General features: G+C 36.8%; 1 protein-coding gene across 2 annotated transcripts in view; it reads right to left on the reverse strand.

The window, feature by feature from the left end:
• Mlf1 (myeloid leukemia factor 1) overlaps window positions 1-19,456 on the reverse strand; it is a 33,415-nt gene continuing 13,959 nt past the window's right edge. The window contains exons 2-7 of one of the 2 annotated variants that reach the window (XM_010636919.3): window positions 18,182-18,329; window positions 12,163-12,246; window positions 10,947-11,075; window positions 10,312-10,471; window positions 8,315-8,453; window positions 1-193 (exon numbers count right to left, since the gene is read on the reverse strand). In XM_010636919.3, the coding sequence (XP_010635221.1) occupies window positions 88-193; window positions 8,315-8,453; window positions 10,312-10,471; window positions 10,947-11,075; window positions 12,163-12,246; window positions 18,182-18,329 (766 nt within the window). In that variant the 3' untranslated portion in view covers window positions 1-87. The remainder of the gene's footprint in view (window positions 194-8,314; window positions 8,454-10,311; window positions 10,472-10,946; window positions 11,076-12,162; window positions 12,247-18,181; window positions 18,330-19,456) is intronic. The other variant, XM_010636918.3, reaches the window with a different exon arrangement.

A 19,456-nucleotide genomic window follows, 5' to 3' on the forward strand; every position in this document is an offset into this window, starting at 1 on the left:
AGAGATTGGTCTTATGTATATAACACCCAGCACCATTACTTTCTCTGTTAAAACAACCCAAACTTAACAAATCAAAAGCATGGCTATTTATTTTTTGTTGATTTTCACATGTGATCCTTTGACGTTGAGTTTGTCCACACAAATGTCGGATCTTCTTTTATTTTCAATGGCTGGACTCTGGAGATGTTTCTCCCTGAGAGATACATATAAGATCATTAATATCTTTTGTGTTTATGCTGGGGAGTTTACTGGGGATTGAACCCATGGCCTTTCCACTGAGCCCTTTAAAAAATTACAGGGATTTGGCTCAGTGGCAGTGTACTTGCTTTATAAGTGAAAGTTCTTGAGTTCAATCCCCAGTACTGGAAAAAAATTATTCTTTTATTTTGAAACATGTCCTTTCTAAATCGCTAAGTTGCCTAAGCTAGGCTTGAACTTGTGATCTTCCTGCTTCTGCCTAAAAGTGTGCTGAGTTTATAGGGAAGCATCACTGCACCAGCATTGCTGTTACTTTTTAAATGGTGATTGGTTTAGAAGTCACTACAAACCAAACATGCTAACAACTACAACTTAAGAGGAGTTTTATCTTAAAAGTAAGTGGGCCGGGAATTTACCTCAGCGGTTCTGCTGCCTGCCTTGCAAGCACAAGGAGTTCAATACCCGGTATAAAAAAAAACAAAAACAACAAAATTACAAACGATAATCCCTGGTACAAAAAAAAAAAAGAACCTTAATATCTTTGGAAAATATGATGCAGACTATTTCACTGAACATTCAAGAATGCAACAGCTGTTTTATAGGTTTACAGTTGAAAACTTGCTGTGCAATGTGATAGCCACTGGCTACATTTATATTAAATTAATTATGAAAGAAACAGGGATTATGCTGAGCTAGAGGCAGCAGTGCTCATCAGACGCTCAGAAGACTCTCACCAAGGTCCACAGAAGCCCATCAGATGAAATCCAGTAGCAGGGCTGTTTAGAGTAAGAAGCAAGGCTGCTTATCCATCACCACACTTCTTACAGCCCACATGAAAGGAACAAACTGTCATGGAAAGTTTCAGTCCCCCTCCCCTCACCAAGAAGGCAGGTGTAGCAGTGTCTGTCAGCCCAGCAGCCAGTGCCCAGAGCAAGCCTGTCCCAACTCTCCTCCCCCTGGGAGGTGGCCTCCTCAAACCGAGGCACCAAGGAAAGTGAAAGTCAGAGAAGCACTAAGGGCAGTGACTGAGTTAGGACCAGGGAGCCCAACAGAGGCCAAGGGACAGAGAGGACAAAAGGCAACGCTCTGGTTGGGGATCTGGAACCCTGGAGGGGTCTGTGAGACAGAACCACAAGGACTTGCACTGTCCATGACCTGTCCGTGACCGTGAGACCAGGGGGAGAAGAGAGTGTAACAGCGGGGGGGCAGGCCCTCTCCCACTGCCCCCCAAATGCCACCAAGCTCTGAGCCTGGGTGAGCTCTCTCCTGCCACCCCAAATTCCATGCAGAAAGACACACTCAGCCCTGTACAACTCTGAATCCGTAGGCCCAAGACTCTGAGGCTACAAAAACAACAAGAAATTAGGAAAGGTTGGTTCAAGAGCTCCTAGATGAGTAAAACAACTAACCTAAGAATCATAGGAATAAAGGCAAAGCTAAGCAATGAAACTAAAGGTATAAAAGTTATTGGCCAAAATCCTTGCAGAAAACTTTCCAAATCTAGAAACTGAAATGGATAACCAGGATAAGTGTTTGAAACTCCAAAGAGGCATGATCCGAAAAGAAGCCTTCCACAAGAAAAACATTACAGTCAAAATCCCAGAAATCCAGAACAAAGAATACTAAAATCCATTCCCAAAAAGTGTCAATTAACTTACAAAGGCAAGCCTGCCAGATTTCTCAACACAACCTTAAAGGCTAGGACAGCAGTTTTTCAAGTCTTTAAGAGAAAGACTGCTGGGCTTGAGATTTAGCTCCGTGGTTTCACTGGCTGCCTTGCAAACGCCAGGACCTGAGTTCGATCCCCAGTACAAAAAAATATATAAATAATTAAAATAAAAATAAAGTCTGCCAATTTAGATTAGTATAGCCTCTAAAGTTATCCTAAAAGATTGATGGAGAAATAAAAACTCTCCATAACAAAAAGAACATAAAGAAATGCAGCCCATGGACAGAACACACCACTAAGGTGAAAGCCACATTTGCTCCCACGCCAGTTCCCCACCTGTGGATTCCACACCTTGGCTGTGGCCACCCAGCAACTCCAAGCCTGCTGTGTGTTTTGTTTCTTCTTGGCACAGGGCAGTAGAGGCACCAACCAATGGACTTGGTCTGATGAAGGATGAGGCCAGGGTCCAGGGAGATAAAGAGAGCTGGAGAGTCAGGTCCAGGAAGAAATAAGACAGGCCAGCAACATCAGCCTCAAGAAAAGCCCATGGGGGCTGGGATTTAGCTCAGGGGTTCCACCGCCTGCCTTGCAAGCACAAGGACCCGAGTTCGATCCCCCATACCAAAAAAGAAAAAAAAAAAAAAAGTAAAGCCCATGGCTATCATAAACTACAAAAATGGCATGGGGTCTTACTCCAAAAGTGGCTCCTTCATGGAAGTGTAGAGTTGGAGAAGACAATGCAGTGTCTGTCATACTGCAGAGGGTTTAATCAGGAGCCATTCTGGGAACAGGTTAATTGTTTAACAGTGAATCACAGAACTTCATGGTCTCCACCATTACTTTACCATGGTGACTGGGTAAGAGACAGCAACAGAGAGAGTAATGGCTAGAAACAGACCCCTGAGGAGGTCAAGCTCAGGCTGGAAAGGGTATGGTCCCCCACCCTCTGTGATGAGAAGCCAGGCCCTGTGAATGTGACCTTCAGAGGTGGCTGGATCTAAAGGACGGGTGTAAAGTCTAGAAGCCTGCTTGAACCTCTCCCCTGCTACTTACATTCAGCAGAAACAAGGGATCTGATTGATACACTAGTATGTTCAAGGACACACCTCTGCTTGGACGGTTGCCTCAGTGTGGGGTGTGTGGACAGAGAGGGGCTTCTGGAGCAGGGGGCACACCTCACAACCCCACAGGCCATAAAGCTAGGTGGGAAAAATGTGACCTGCTGAAGTCCCAAACCGCACATCCTGGAAGGAAACCAGTACTTCAAAAATACGGAGAAGGGTCGGGGATGTAGCTCAGTGGTTCCTCCGCCTGCCTCACAAGTGCAAAGTCCTGAGTTTGATCCCTGGTACCAAAAAAAACAAAACAAAACAAAACAAAACAAAAACCCAGAAAAAATTTTTGACAATTTTTTTTTTCTCTTACAGTCATTAGTTCTTTAGAGTTTGGATTTTGTTTTTCTTTTTTTTTCCTTTTTCTTCCTCCTTTTAATTTTTTTCCTTTTTCCTTTTTTTAAAAAATTTGTTTGTGTTTTTCTGTTACTCTTCTCGATTAATTTTTTTACTCCTTAATAGGATCTTTTACCTGAGTTTCCTCTCCTCCTTCTCATCTTCCATTGATTAAATTTTCAATTTTACTTTTTAAATTTCCTCATTCCCTGACCCTCTATCTTTACTAGTATAGCCATTAAGCTTTATTAATTTTTAGGTAATTAACTCTAAGACATTGATGTTGAATACCTTTCTATTATTTGTGAAAGCATAGTTGTTGTATTTAGTAGATATTTACTGTATGTCAATATTTGGTTTGTCTCGGTGTTCTGCCTTTGAAGCTATTATTGTTGCTGATTTGATTGCTATTACCAGAGTGGCATACTTGTTGCTATTAATTAGTGTTCTCTGTATGACATTATCCAGGTTGCATGTGTGTCATTAATAGTGCAGCCCATTCCTGGAGAACAGGGTGCAAGGCCAATTACACTGCAATCTTCCCTCTCAAATTAACAGAGGTGGCTAGATCTTGGGACAGAGGCAAAAATCTATAGTTAGCCAGACCCAGAGTGCATCACTCAAAAGCAGACTAACAACAAAGGTCTCCATTCTAGCAACAAAATGTTTCTACTATAATCAACCTGGAAACTACAGCATAAAACAAAACAAAAAATAAATGGAATAGTATCAAATTAAAAAGCTTCTAGGGCCAGGGATTTAGCCTCACAAGTGCAAGGACCCGAGTTTGATAACCTGGTACCAAAAAGAAAAACAAAAAAACAAAAACATGAAACAATCACCAGAGTGAATACACAACCTACAGGATGGGAAAAAATTTTTTTGCCAGCTACTTTTTGAAGAGAAGGTTTAATAACTACAATATATGAAAAAATTAAAAATATATCCCCTAAAATAAAAGATTCAGTAAAAAAATCAGCAACTGAAATGAACAGACACTTTTCAGAAGAAGTTCAAATGTTCAATAAATATAGGAAAAATATTTGACCATTTTGGCTATTAGAAAAATGCAAATAAAAAACACAAGATTTCACCTTACTCTAATAAGAATGGTGAAAATATATATATGTGTGTGTGTGTGTTTTGGTACCGGGGATTGAACTCGGGCCCTTGTGCTTGCAAGACAGGCAGGCAGATCCACTGAGCTAAATCCCCAGCCCGAGAATGGCTATTATTAAGAACTCAAGAAACAAATTCTGGCAAAGTTGTGGAGAAAAAGGAACCCTTCTATAATGTTGGTGTGAATGTAAACTAGTACAACCACTATGAAAATCAGTATAGAGATCTCTGTTTTGAGACAGGACGCTGCCCCGTAGTTCAGGCTGGCCGTGAAGTCACTGTGTAGTCCAGGCTGATCTTGATCTCATCGTCATCCCCTTGCTTCAGCCTCACTTGTGCTAGGATTACAGGTGTGTGCCATCACGCTCAGCGTGGAGGGTTCTCAAGAACACTGAACATAAAAATGCCATTTGACTCAACTATTCCTCGTCTGGGTATCTTTCCAAAAGAGTTAAAGATGTCATATACTACAGCGATATATGTATACCTATATTTAGAGCAGCATAATTCATAATGCCAAAATCTTGGAAGTAGGGTATATGTCCATCATCAGATAAATGAATATAGAATAATGTGATGTTTATAAACAGCAGACTACTACTCTGCCACAAAGAAGAATAAACTTGGGTTATTTGTTTAAAATCCCAGATGCATCTTGAGGTCATAATGGTAAGTAAAGTAAATCAGATGCACAAGTTTAAATATCACACAGTTTCTCTTACATGAGAAACCCAAATGTAAATAAAGAACATGAAAGACAGATGATAGGAAACAGAGAGATCTTCTGCAAAAGAAAAGAGGACCAGAGATGGGGGGGAGGGGAGTGGAAGTGAAAAAAGAATTAAGAAGTATTATGCTCATGCACCAAAGTCCTAAAAGGAATGGTATCATTATGTACTAGACTAGGAGGATGTATTAACAAAACAAAAGAAAAAAAATTCATGGCCACCAAACAAGCACTGCAGAAAACACTCAAGGGAATTCTAAACAGAAACAGTGAGTGAACATCACCAAGGGGCCCAAAGAAAAGAATACTTTGAAAAGAGTAGTTAGACAAAAGGAAAAGGAAAAATCAACCTTGAAAATATAAGGATAGAGTCAGTAAAAACCTGTCAATAATAATGTTTGTGTGAATGATCTTAATTCCCCTAATCAAAAGACCCAGACTGGCAGACCTGTTCTAAAGACAAAACCTAACTATACGTTGCCTGGAAGAAACATAACTCACCATAAAGAAACACAGACTTTACATGAAAGATGTAAAATACTCCATGCAAACCAGTGTCCAAAAGCAAGCAAACAACTACCTAATATCAGACAAAGTGGACTTCAAGCCAAAACTGATGAAAAAAGGTCACTACATATTGGTAGTGGGTAGAATTCATTAGGAAGAGATAACAATTATAAATATAAACATAAATTATATATATGCACTAAATGTCAGCATACTTAATTGCATAAAACAAAAACTTCTTTACTTAAAAGGATCAACAGACATCGGTACAATTATAGTGTGGGAATTTAATAGCTTTCACAAATAGGTCAGCCAAACAGGATTCAACAAAGAAATATCAGAGTCGAACCATGCTACTGAACAAAAGGACCTAACAGAGAGCTACTGAGTGCTTTATCTGAAAGCCATGTAGTGCATATACTTCTCAGCAGCCCATGGTACTTTCTCTAAAATAGAACATCTTAGGTTACAGAGTATATTTACTTATTTATTTTTCCATCAAATTTACTGGTACATTTAAAGCAAACAATACAGTTACATTTATGATTGGGATCTTGTGCCTTTACAGGATACATGTACATGATATATCTTGGTTCTTGTTTTTTCCCATACCCCTGCCCTCCCCTCACCCTCTTTACCCTTCCCTATTTACAAAGACTTTGTTTCCATTTTTTCACATACATTTAAATAAATATAAAAGAATGGAAATAACCTCTTGCATCCCATCATATCACAATGGAATAAAACTGAATCCACAGGAAAAGAAACCACACAAATTACATGACCACATGAAAATTACATAATACTTTCCTGAATAATCAATGAGTTACAAAAAAATCAGGGAAGAAACAAAAATTTCTAGACTTAAGTGACAACTGAAGTGCAATACACTGAAACCTGTGGAACACAATAAAGGACTTTTAAGAGGGAAGTTTTGCTCTGAGTGGCTACATTAGAAAAGTAGACTATTACTGAATAATCTAATGTTGATGCATCTCAAGGGCCTAGAAAAACAAAAGCAATCCAAACTCCAAACCTATTGAAAGTAACTATAAAGATCAGAGCAGATATCAATAAAGGATGAATGAATCACAAAATAGTTTCTTTCAAAGTATAAATAAGATGAAAAAAAACACCTTTAACCAGATTTAGCAACAGAATAAAATGTCCATCTCAATGCAATTAGAAGTGAAAAGACAAGCTGGGCGTGGTGGCTCATGCCTGTAATCCCAGCACTTGGGAGGATGAGGCAGGAGGATCGCTGTGAGTTTGAGATCAGTTTGGGCTACAGAGTGAGTTCCAGGGCAGTCTCAACTACATAGAGAGACCCTGTCTCAAAAACAAAAACAAACACCAACAAAAAGAAGTGAAAAGACAAAATCACAATGGATATTGCTGAAATCCAGAGGTTTATAAGAAACTATTTTGGAAAGTTCACAGTCCAATGAACTGAAGAATCTAGGAGAAATGGATAAATTTCTAGACACTTGACTTACCAAAGTTGGACGAAGAAGATATAAAAGCCCTGAGTAGTCTGATAGTAATCAATGAAATGGATTGAGGCAGTAATAAAAGTATAGTACCTAGGAAAAGCCCAGGTCCTGATGTCTTCATTGCTGAAATTTGCCAGAACTTCAGAGAAAACGAATGCCCATACTTCTCAAACTTCCCCATGAAATGGAAAGAAAAAGAACAGTGCCAAATTCACTCCTTGAAGCCAGCATTACCCAACACCAAAACTAAGCGTTAGGGTTTAGATCTAGACTGTCCTCCAAAAGCCTCCTGTGTTCACAGGTGGGGCTTGTGGGAAGAGACTGGATCAGGGGTGTGCTATACTCACTGGCACAGGCAAGAACTTCCCGAACAAAAAAATCCCGAGTGCACAAGAAATAATTCCAAGAATCAATGTATGGGATTCTATCAAATTTAAGTTTCTGCACAGCAAAAGAAACAATCAACATGGAGAACAGGTAATCTACAGAATGGGGAAAATCTTTTTGCCAGATATTCTTCAGACAGAGGACTGATATCTACAATACATAAATGTAACACACAAAAAATCAGGTGCTCCTAAAAACAGAAGATTCATTCAAAAATAGAAGAGGTACAAATGGCTAATAGATATCTGAAAAATGGCCAGCATCTTTGGCCATTAGGAAAACACAAATCAAAACAACACTGAGATTCCATGTTATCCCAGTAAAAGTGGTTGCCCTCAAGGACTCAGAAAAACAAATAAAGGATATTAGCACATGAAATTCTGCACAGACTTCTGATTTACTTGATACCCACTTACCCATGTTTCTGTAATGGTCTCTACCTTCTGTTGTAACCCTCCAGTTTCTTATATCTTGGAACAGATTTCCGTTTTAAGGTCTGGCTAGGCTGTCTCTCTCTGGAGTATCATTTCAATAGGAATAGTTATTATTTTCCATTTTTTATCAAAGAGCCAAATTAATTTATAATTCCACAATGGTACTAAATGTATAATGATGCCTTAATATATTTTTCAAGACATTTATTTTCCCTAGCTACTCCAAGGGAAGCTAAAGCTTTTGCAAAATTTTTCCAAAATACCTAATACACATTAAATATGTGTAATCTTCACAGAGATATTACATAACACAACATTTCGACAACTTTTACCTTCTTTTGAGTTCTCTGGTTCCAGAATTCTCCTGACCGACACTTTGCATTCTAGCGTTTTCTAGATTGTGCCATCGTCTCCCTTGTTTGTATTTCAGAATCTCACTTTGCCACTCATCGTCAAATGCATGAGCATCACCTACATTAAATACAGAAGTAAAGAGAATATGTACGTAGGTATCAACTGTCAGTAAGTGCCTTGCTTTCCCTCCTACTGCATGCTGGCCTGGTGTTTTCTTCAGCTTACCTTCGAGACAGAGGTAGGATGCTGTTTTTTCGGTTAGGATAATATTCCCACTCCTATATTTTGTTCCCCTATTCCTACTGATGATCTGGTTTTCACTCACCTGTCTGGATATCATTTTATTCTACCCAATGGACTGGTTGACCCAATCACACTCAATCATGATCTGAATCTGAATCATTTCACAGTGGTGTTCCTGTAGTGGGATGCTTTTTTTTTTTTTTTTTTTTGGGAGGGTCTCCCTGGGTCTCACTACATAGTTGAGACTGACCTGGAAAGCCCTATGTAGCCTAGGCTGGTCTCAAACTCACAGCGATCCTCCTGCCTCAGCCTCCCAAGTGCTGGGATTACAGGTGACCACCATGCCCGGCTTGGGATGCTCCTTCTGTGGCTAGCATCCCTCTTCACCTCATCATCCTCCTGTTTAAACCTACCACATAAGCTCTGTAGTCAATTTCCAAAGACCAGATATTAACTCGGGCCTGCCAGTTTAGGGTGTCATGGAAATAATCTAACTTCCATAACAGCAATAAACATAATGACAGCTCCTGTTCTTTCACACTTTCCTTATCACAATGTTTTCCTGAAGTAAAATTTTCTCCAACGTTACTTATGGTGAAATAGTCAATGTAGGTTTATATTATAAAATTACAAAGGTTACAATGAAAGAAAGGGCAAGATATTGTGGCTTCCATCGTATTGCATAAGAATAATTTATCAAACCTACTTCAGTAGAATTCCTTTTTCTAAAATAATATAGTAGTTTAAACCTTTTATTCTGATAAAACATTACTCAACATAGATGATGAAAATAGTAGATGAATATGACTAAATTTCAATAATTTTACTTTTAAATTAAAATAACTATTAGTATTAAAATAAAATTAAAATTTGATTTAAATTGTTACTATTTTTAGTGTACTTACAACTATAATGAGAAGGGTTAGAACATTAGGAAGACCTAAAAGCATTGAAGAATGAATGTAAATCTAGAAAATGAAAGACTTACTTGATAAAATATATACATTATCTAGGGTACACCAGGAATTAAAAACTATACAAAACACCCAAGTTTTCAAAATACAAAATAGTTTAACTAAATTGAGACCCATTCATGATATAACATTTAGGTTATCACTTATAATGTTTTTTAAAAAATAATATGATGGGTGATTTTTACAATTAGAATGGTGAATTAAAATAAGCACAATATGGGGCGATGGATTTAGCTCAGTGGTTTAGCCACCTGCCTCTCAAGCTAAAGGGCCTGAGTTTGATCCCTGGTACAAATAATAATAATAATAATAAACACAATATAAACTATATATAAACACTAATTTGAAAAACATGATGTGTTAACACATATATAAAACTATCAAGAAAAAACACACTAAATCAGTATCAGTACTTACTTGGATTTGGCACTCTACATGACTTTTACTTTCTTCATACTTTTCAGGTATACTCCCTTGATAAAAATACTTCAATACTCATTTTACCTACTGGTAATATTACTAAACAACAATGCCAAATTCTATTTTCTAAGTATAAATCAAGAAAATAAATCATACCCCACACTGTCACAAAACACTGTAAAAACATCGTTAAATGACTAAACCACAGTTTTATTTCTTTGGTAGAGCATTCCTCGTACATGTTCTTCATAACCTACATCTTATGAAAATCAATCAAGTTCTGCAAATGTAGCTGATAGTTTAACTTTATAGGAAAGAATATCTTTGTAATAACTTACTTTCACTCATATTGATGAACTCTTGATTGACCTCTTCATCTCCAGTCTTCTTGTTCTTTGACTTTTTAATTACATGAGCTCGGTCATGGATATGATGACCCACAGCCATTTTTTCTAGTCCACTGTCAGAATCTCTCACTGCTTTCCTGGTTTCCTTTATCTGTAAAAATAAAATAAAATAATATATAAATTAGCTTATTTCTAAATTTCACAGAATCCTGTCATTTAATAAAGTAATCCATAGATCTACCCCTCCAAAGATAATGAATAACTAGCTGGCTGTTGTGGCACGGACCTGTAATACTGGAACTCTAAGAGACTGAGGCAGGAGGGTCACAAGTTCAAATCCCACCTGGCCAATTTGTAACTTAGAAAGACTCTATCTCAAAATAAAAAAAGACCTGAAGCTATAGCTCAATGTGAAGGCTCTGCATTCTATCCCTAGTACTACATTAAAAAAAAAAAGAGTAACTATACTCAATTCTATTACCAACTTACAGTAAAATTATAGTAATAGGTCCCTGATATTTCCTAAAATGTTTAAAGTAAAAATTTCTAGGACAAATATAATGAATAGGATTTAACCTTTCTCCAAATAACAATAAAATATTTAAAAAGGACTTAATTATACTTACTCCTCCTGGAGCCCTACGGGTTTGAGTTGAGGCCTGGAAAACCTTTGGTAGCTCATCTCCTATTTTGGAGTAAGTCATAACTGAGGAAGAGCAAAAGGAATGTCCATTTGGATCCACTGAAAGGTGATCCTACAGGCATAAAGAGATTATAAACTTAGAGTCAGGTCAAATCAAAGAATTAATGCAAAAGGGGTCAAATAAGTAACAAAAGTAGCTATCTGTTCTACTAAGGACAGCATACCACCAACACACTTATCCAACTGTCACCCCCATAGCCTCTTTCACTTTTTTTTTTTTTGGTACTGGGGATCGAACTCTGGTCCTTGTGCTTGCAAGGCAGGCATGGGAACCACTGAGGTAAATCCCCAGCCCCCTCCTTCACTTTTGATACAAATTTCCAGTCTCTGTAAAGTATAACAAGTGATCTGTTCAGATATCCTTAAGTCTTTGGGTCTTTGTACCTTATATTTAAATAAAGATGCTATGCCCTTAAAACCTGTGATACCTTATTACAGTTGAACCTTATTACAGTTGAACCTTATTACAATACTGTCAATGGTGAGCTAATTAGCTATGCTCCAAGGAGTTTCATTGGAGCATTCTGAAATAATTGATAAATCCAAACTAGATGACTAAATTATTTAAATCAAGTTATTTTTTTTCATATTATGAGTAAAAAAGTATGAGTATTAGTACTAGCTGAAAAGTACTGTATTTGGATTGTATGGATCTAATCTAGTACCTAAATATCATTCCTGAATTTTGTTTTCAGAGTTTTAGCAAAATGCAATGTCATAGGTGCTATAAATCCTTTTAAGCAGACAGGGTATAAATAATGAAAACATGAAAATTTATACAATATGTTCATTTACAAGAGCAACTCAGCAGAATGTTTTTAAGGCTGAATTTTAAAAATTGTGAATATTAACCAGTGTTATTTGTATAAATTGTAGGCTGTGAAATAAATTCAGTAGGACATTACCAGGATTTTTGAAACATGGAGTAAAATATAAACTATCAGATCATACTGTAAGTAGTACCGTCAGTTTTTTATGAAACCTTTGTTTCATATATAGAGTGTACACTTGTTATGTATATGTTACTCAGGTAAGATTTCTTTTTTCTAGTTATTGTGGACTATAGTTTGAAAGTCACTACAACTTAGGGTACGAGTAACTGAAAACAATATACTCATCACCTTATTTTTAGTACTTACAAAGTTTCTTTGTAATTCCTGCATACTGTTTCGCATATTTAGCATCATTCTGTCCATTGCTTGAAAAGGGCTCACATGTGTATGCTACAGAATATAAGCAAGTAATAGTATTAACTACAAGTACAACACAAATGAGTAAGTCAATCTTCCCAAAACAGCTAAAACCACTTTTTTCCAATTCAGGCACCAGTCAACCAGGCAGAAATAATTGAAGGACTATCCAATGAGAATGATTTATTAAAGGAACAATTGGAGCAGATGCAAAATCCCAAACAGCCAACAGAAGTGACTAGGGAATTATGAGACTATAATTATACCACAATTTTTACATGCATGTAAATATGAATATGCATACATAAATCATGCATAGCATTCTGTTGATAATATTAAATACTGAATGGCATATTTGGGGGCTGGAACAGTGCTAGCATAAGATAGCTTTTACATTCTTCCATTTTGCCTCTCATATTCCCGTCACGCAAATGAGTAAAACTCATTCCACCAGTATCCCATGGCTGATAGAAGCTGCCTCTCAAATAGCCAGCTCTCCTCTCACTATTTAGGGTTCAGGTGAAGGAGATTCAGCCCACTGTACCAACACACCTTCCATTTGCTGCTTCCTGAAGGATCAGTAGGCCACACCCTCGGAGCGTGAGGTATGACCATTCAGAAGAACGTTTAGAATTCCTCTGATTTCTCAAGCGAGATTCATTCTGATGTCCGGGGGACATGAGGCAATAACTATATTTACTCTGGGGGTTCACAGCTGAGAAAGGTGTATGACTGCCATCTAATGGGTGGAGACCTGGGATGCTGCAAAATATCCTATAACACACAAGACAGTTCCCAGACCAAAAAAGTATCTGGCCCAAAATGTTAGTAGTGCTAAAGGTTGAAACGTTTTGCTCTAGAAAAATCTGCCATTGACTTTAGATTTTTTTTCACTGGAATAGTCACCAACAAATAAAGGTTAGGCTATATTCTAGTGTATCTCCGGATGCATCATCTAATATAACAAAACAATGGAAATTGCCTGGTTAGAAGAACTCCTTCCTCTGCTCAAGCAGGAGCCTTCTGAATCCTGTGGTTCCATGCTAGTATTTTATGCTCCCTGGAGATTCTTTGGCTGTGAATCAAGCTTGACCTTGATAAAGAATTATCAAAGGCTTAGCTCTGCCTTTTATTATATTTTACTGTTAGTAAAATGGAAAAACAAATTTCTCTATAGAATCTGCACTCAATCCAGTAGGAACTAACAAAGGCATGTTGGAGGAGATACTGATACATCTCTAAGTACACAAAGTACTGGAATAGAATTAATCTAATTTCAGAGATTAATCACACTTAAAGAAACATTCCGAATTTTTAACACTAAATTGAGAATCAGAACCAGCATAAGAGATATAATTCATAAGAAATGGAGGCTTAATCCCAAAAAAAGGAAAAGAAAAGGAGGAGGATTAATTAGATGTTTTGTTCCTTCTACCCTATTTTTGGTTCACTGGTAAATTAGCCATCAAAAGGACTGTCAGCACTTGTCCCCTAGTTTGGAGCTGAGATAACAGTGGGCCTGGAAGACCTTCGGAAATTCTGTGTGTGTTCCTCTCTCTGCTTTGAGTGCTACCTCCTGATTTTTAGCATCATTAGTTCCTTCTCATCATTCAAGAATCACTCCTATAGAAAGGCTTCTCCTAGCACCTATATACCCCTTGCTTTGTTTCCCACCCATCTCTATGTCAGTACCATGCACCATCTCTTTCAGAGCTGTGTTTCTATCTGAAATTATTTTGTTGTTTAGCACCTGTTTTCTCACTTTATTAAAATCTGAGGGTAGAACTACCTTTTCTGTCTTATATTACTGTATCCCAATGTTTAAAAAATAATTCATAGCACATAAAATGGCTCAGTAAATGATGAATGAATTCAATAATCTCTAACTCTGGGTTGAGGATGTAGCTCAGTAGTAAAGTGCTTAACTGCCATGCAGAGTCACAACAACAGAAAAATCTCTAGCTCAACTCAAAGCCATATCCAACTCTACCTAGACAATGTACAGATTCCTCAAAAGTAAAGCACTCCAAATGGAAATGATTGTTTTGACAACCTACACATACAGGCATTATACTTCCCTTCTCCCTTTCTGTTGCTCCTTCAACCCAGTTAATTACAAATTCTAGGTACTCACCTCTTTGTCTTTCCAATGGGATATTTTTTCTCAACAACCACGGCCATTACCGAGTACAAGCTATTACTAATACTGTATACAAAGTGCTTCCAACAAGCCTCTTGACCTCTTTGCTCCATTGTACTCCCTTTTTCTTTTCTACAGACAGAATGATCTTTTTTTTCCTGGTACCAGGGATCGAACTCAGGTCCTTGCACTTGCAAGATAATCGTCCGAATCACTGAGCTAAATCTCCGGCCCACAGTGAACTTTAAAACATGAGACTATGAATTTGTCACCCCATTAATGAGTCCATCAACTGCTGCTCTTGTTCTTAAGATAATGTGCAGTCTTCACTCTCGCTTGAAGAAGTCTCCGGTTACTTCTCCACATTCATCATCTCTAGTAACTAGGGTCAAGTGATCCTAAACATCTTTCACCTCCCTTGGCTCTGGGTCTTTGTACATGTTTCTCTGTTGCACTCCCTCTTTCTTTCTCCAGCTGGCTTTTCCTGGCTCTCACGAATCTTTTAGACTAGTGAAGTCTTCTCTCCTTGACCCTATCATCCCCCGCCAAACTACCTCAGAAGATCTAAGGTAAATGCCTATTTTTCTATCTGTGTTCTCTCAGCACATCAAATTTTCTGATCATTTTAAACCCTGCCCCCAACCTCTGGTCAGGAAGGACAAATATATATCAAACTTCAGAGTGAGGAAGAGTTCAAATCCAGCATGAAAGAATTAAAAAAAAAAAAAACTTTTCATGAGTATAGATACAAATGTTCCAAAATCATGCTATTCTTTACTGCTCTTGAGATGTTTCTGTGTGGCCTGAAAACTAGCAACATAATCACAGGACCAAATCCCAGAGAAACAGGCATGGGAGAAATGGCTGTTGCAAAGCAGCCATACTTGTATAGGAGCAATAAAAGGCAACATGGACATGCTGGCAACAAGGTCCTAAATGAAGCTGCCAATCCTAGCTTTTCCAAATGTGCTTTTCACGTCTTGGAGAGCTGTCAAAGGCACATGACAGTCCTCAACTTTCAAATATAACTATGGGGATTATCTTTGCAAATCCAAAACATATTTATCTATATGAATCTGTTTTTTACTTTTGAATATTAATTTTTATATTTTATATGACTTCAGAAAACACGAGCCTAAATACTCTAAAACTTGAAAAGTTTTCAGTACAAATACTAAAAAGCCATTATGAAGCCATTCAGTACAAATACTAAAAAGCATGCCAATTCTATCTGGTTGAGTTAATAAAGCAATAAATATGTCAGAAAATATTGCTAAGATGATTGTGTCTTATGATACAAACCATGCCACCAAAACTTCCGAAAGGCACAAGAGAAAAGCTTGTTGCCTAGAGAGATACCCAGTTAATTTTGGTTATTATTATATAATAATCCTTGAAAAAATATATACTGTATAGCTACATATTTCAGAACTACCAATTATAAACACCTTTAGTTAAAAAGTCTCAGTGTGGGCTGGGGACTTAGCTCAGTGGTTCTGCCACCTGCCTTGCAAGTGCAAGGTCCCGAGTCTGATCCCCAGTACCAAAAAAAAAGTCTCAATGTATATTTTGGAAGTTACTGTATGGCTTTTATTCATTTTAGAACTTGACTGGAGTCCCATGCAAATAGAGAAGCCAAACCTATCTGCCTATGATGAGTCAGCACAAGACACATTCCATATTGAAACCTCATGATCAGGATAAAGTGTTTATAAAAGAGGCCTGAAAGAGGGCGTTTTCCCCCATTACCCTGTCCTGTGAGGACACAGCAAGAAGATGCTACCTATGAATCAGAGAGCAAGCCCTCACTTCACAGAGAATCTGCCAGCACCTTGATCTTGGAATTTCCATCCTCCAGAACTGTGAGACAAACTTTTGCTGTTTATAAGTTCCCCAATTTAAGGTATTTTGCTATTTTAGCACATGTGTGAGAACAAGGGAGCAATTATTTTCATTTTTCATTCAAATGTTGTTCTTGGTCTTCTTTTGCATTTAGAATTGTTTTCCTATTTTACTTTTCTTATCTCATCATCACTTTTATGAAATTATATTATGTTTACTTTGTGGTTCTTTTTTCTTGATTTAAATATGACACATGGAAAATACAAAGTTCTAAATTATGAATCTTTTTTTTTTTTTTGGTACCAGGGATCGAACTTGGGTCCTTGTGCTTCTGAGGCAGGTGGTAGAACAACTGAGCTAAACTCCCAGCCCTCTTATTCCACATTTTATTAAACAGTGCTTTAAGCAAAAAAATTTAGGAAAGAAACATTTACTTCTGCTTCCAGTGGATGACCAAAGTAGTTATAATGTGTTCAGGTAACTTCCAGTAAGAAATTTGGGGCTGAATTACAAACAGTTCTCATTTCTATACTTAGAATCAAGGTACTAAAATTGTCACTTCTTGCTTATTCCATAAAAGCCATATGTGGCTCATGTATACAGATAAATATAATAAATTACGTATAACCCTACTCTTTCCTTGCTATGGTTAGAGCAGATATCCAAAATATTTTAATACTTAAATGACTGCTCACAATTTGATTTCTGCTGTACTTGACAACTTTCCTCTGATATTAACAAAACTGTTGAGAAAATTGATCATCACTAAAAGTCTATATGATGATACTAAAAAGCTAATTTGAATGTGAATATACTGCTTGGCAATGATATATATGAAAACGATGTGAAGATTCATTTCAAGAGGCAAATTAACTGCACTCAACAAACTTCTTAGGAATAGCTAAGATATTTTACTTTGGTTATGCTTATTACAAAGAGCAAATATGAAATGATTTTCTAGAAGATTTTGGAAGTCTACTACTTGACCAATTCAATGTTTACTGAGTTCCAACATCTACATTTCAACTGCAGATATTCATCTCTATAGAAACCCCTGTGAATTTATTACAGAACTGCTGTTCCTGAGGCTGAAAAGGCAACAGAAACATAAAAAAAAAAAAAAAAAAAAAAAAAAAAAAAAAAAAAAAAAAAAAAAAAAAGATTAAGATATACAAACATCTGTTTTTAGTTGAATATGTTCATAAATGTTCCAGATTTGCTCTCAGATAGGACATACAAGAATACACTGCAGTAGTGCAAGGCTTCTGGGCCACAACTGAAGATTAATCTAAACTATGAACATCTAAGGTATCTGTGCAGAGGATCAGTGTTTCCTAGTGCAACAGAGCATTAACTACAGATTTCAGTACTATTTGAAAATATTGTTTATTTTACTTATTAGTACATATTTGCCATACATAACGATCACATTCCTCATAAGGAATTTGTACCTGTACATAATATAACTTAATTATTTTTTCCCCTTTTCCTTCCCCTCCCTTCAACTTTCCTTCTCCTCACAAACAAATATGTGGGATCAGCAGAGAAATTTCCTGTGTTTTAATTCAAGACATGAGAGGAAATTATAATGTGAAAAAATATATAAAAATAATGGTTTAAATTTTGATTATAGGGCTGGGGGGATTTAGCTCAGTGGTTTTGTCACCAGACTCGCGAACACAAGGACCTGAGTTCAATCCCTGGTACCAAAATAATACTAATACTAATAATACTACTAATAATAATTTTGGTTATAATATATAATTAATTCTATGGTCCTAAAAGCTTTGGTAGGCCAGTGGAATTTTTATATAGATAACAACTCATTATTCCAGGATTCTACTTTTCAGCAGGTCTCCTCTATGTGATAGACATTTCTGTATCACAATTAGTCACATCCTATCATCACGGATATCGTTTCTGCAATATTTTTCTCAAATTCCCATAGTACTTTCTCACTAAATGTCTTTAAAATACAGAACTTACAGTCAAGGAATCTTCTCCATCATCATGTCTTGTATGATTATGAGCTCTTCGTCTTCCATCAGAGATACTGAGCACATCTCTTCCAAAAGGTTCAGGAAACCTTCTCATCATGTGTTGCATACTTTCTCGGTGCTTAAGAAAAGAATCACTGCGGAAAATACACAGAATAATGTAGAATTCCTATAGTTTAAATAATAAATAGGCATAGTAAGTTTTAATAATACTACAAAGAATTATATGGAGCTAATACACTTGTTAAGGAGATATAAAAATGATTTAGGAAGACTGAATTACCTCATAAAGACTCACTACTTCTAAGCCCAACTTTTGAAAATCTGCTCTGTTAACCACTATAATTCAGTTATTATACTAAAAATACACATTTATCTCATATTGCATAAAAATGGCAAATGCAAAGTTACACATCTGAGGCAAATGGTAAGAAAGAAAAGAGAGAAAGAAAGAAATGAAGGAAGGAAGAAGGAAGCAAGGAAGGAAGGAAGGAAAAATCTGAAAATACTGCTACCATGTAGAGGACACTTGGGGCCATCAACAGTGTAGATTCTAACAAGGACTTTTATTCTTACTTATGAAATATGAGCACTGAAAATCATAGCTATATTAAGAACACTATAAAGACACAATATATATTTTACTAGACAAAGACAAAGGTACAGATAATATAGAAGTCTAACTTTTGTTTCAAAGAATTCTGAATACTAGAAATCATTGCACAACAGAAATGTCTGCTAAGTCTTAAAACACTGTTTCTCAAAAATTGTTTGAGATTACCAACCAACTAGTAAGTTAGTCAGCAATGCAGATTCCTGTTCATTCCCACCGTCAACATCCCGGTCAAATTTACTGGCTCTGGGTATGATTTGGTAGGTCCTCATGAGTCTTTGAGGAAACTGATCCTTCCGTGTTTGTGGTGCTAGAATATTAGAATTCGAGCTCCTCTTCCTGAGACTAAGTTGCCACAGTTATTTTTTTAAAGGATAATACTGAATATTTCTACTGTCAAGACTAAATCAGAACCAACCCATACAATATGCTGAATAGTTATCTTACCTTCTCTTCCTTATACATGGAGGCCATTTCCTCTTATTCTATCAGTAAACACCTCTCATGTAAAATATATGCTGTATCTTTTTAAAAAGGATAAATAATTTAAAAAACACACACAGAACAATGATTATGTTCCAAGCCCTATCCTAGGTGCTTTATAAACATAAATGCTCTTAATCTGATATTAACTTTCAGTACAAGTCTCAC

The sequence above is a fragment of the Fukomys damarensis genome, unplaced genomic scaffold (genome assembly GCF_012274545.1).
Source record: "Fukomys damarensis isolate Sample0158 unplaced genomic scaffold, DMR_v1.0_HiC HiC_scaffold_37, whole genome shotgun sequence".
Lineage (NCBI taxonomy): Eukaryota > Metazoa > Chordata > Mammalia > Rodentia > Bathyergidae > Fukomys > Fukomys damarensis.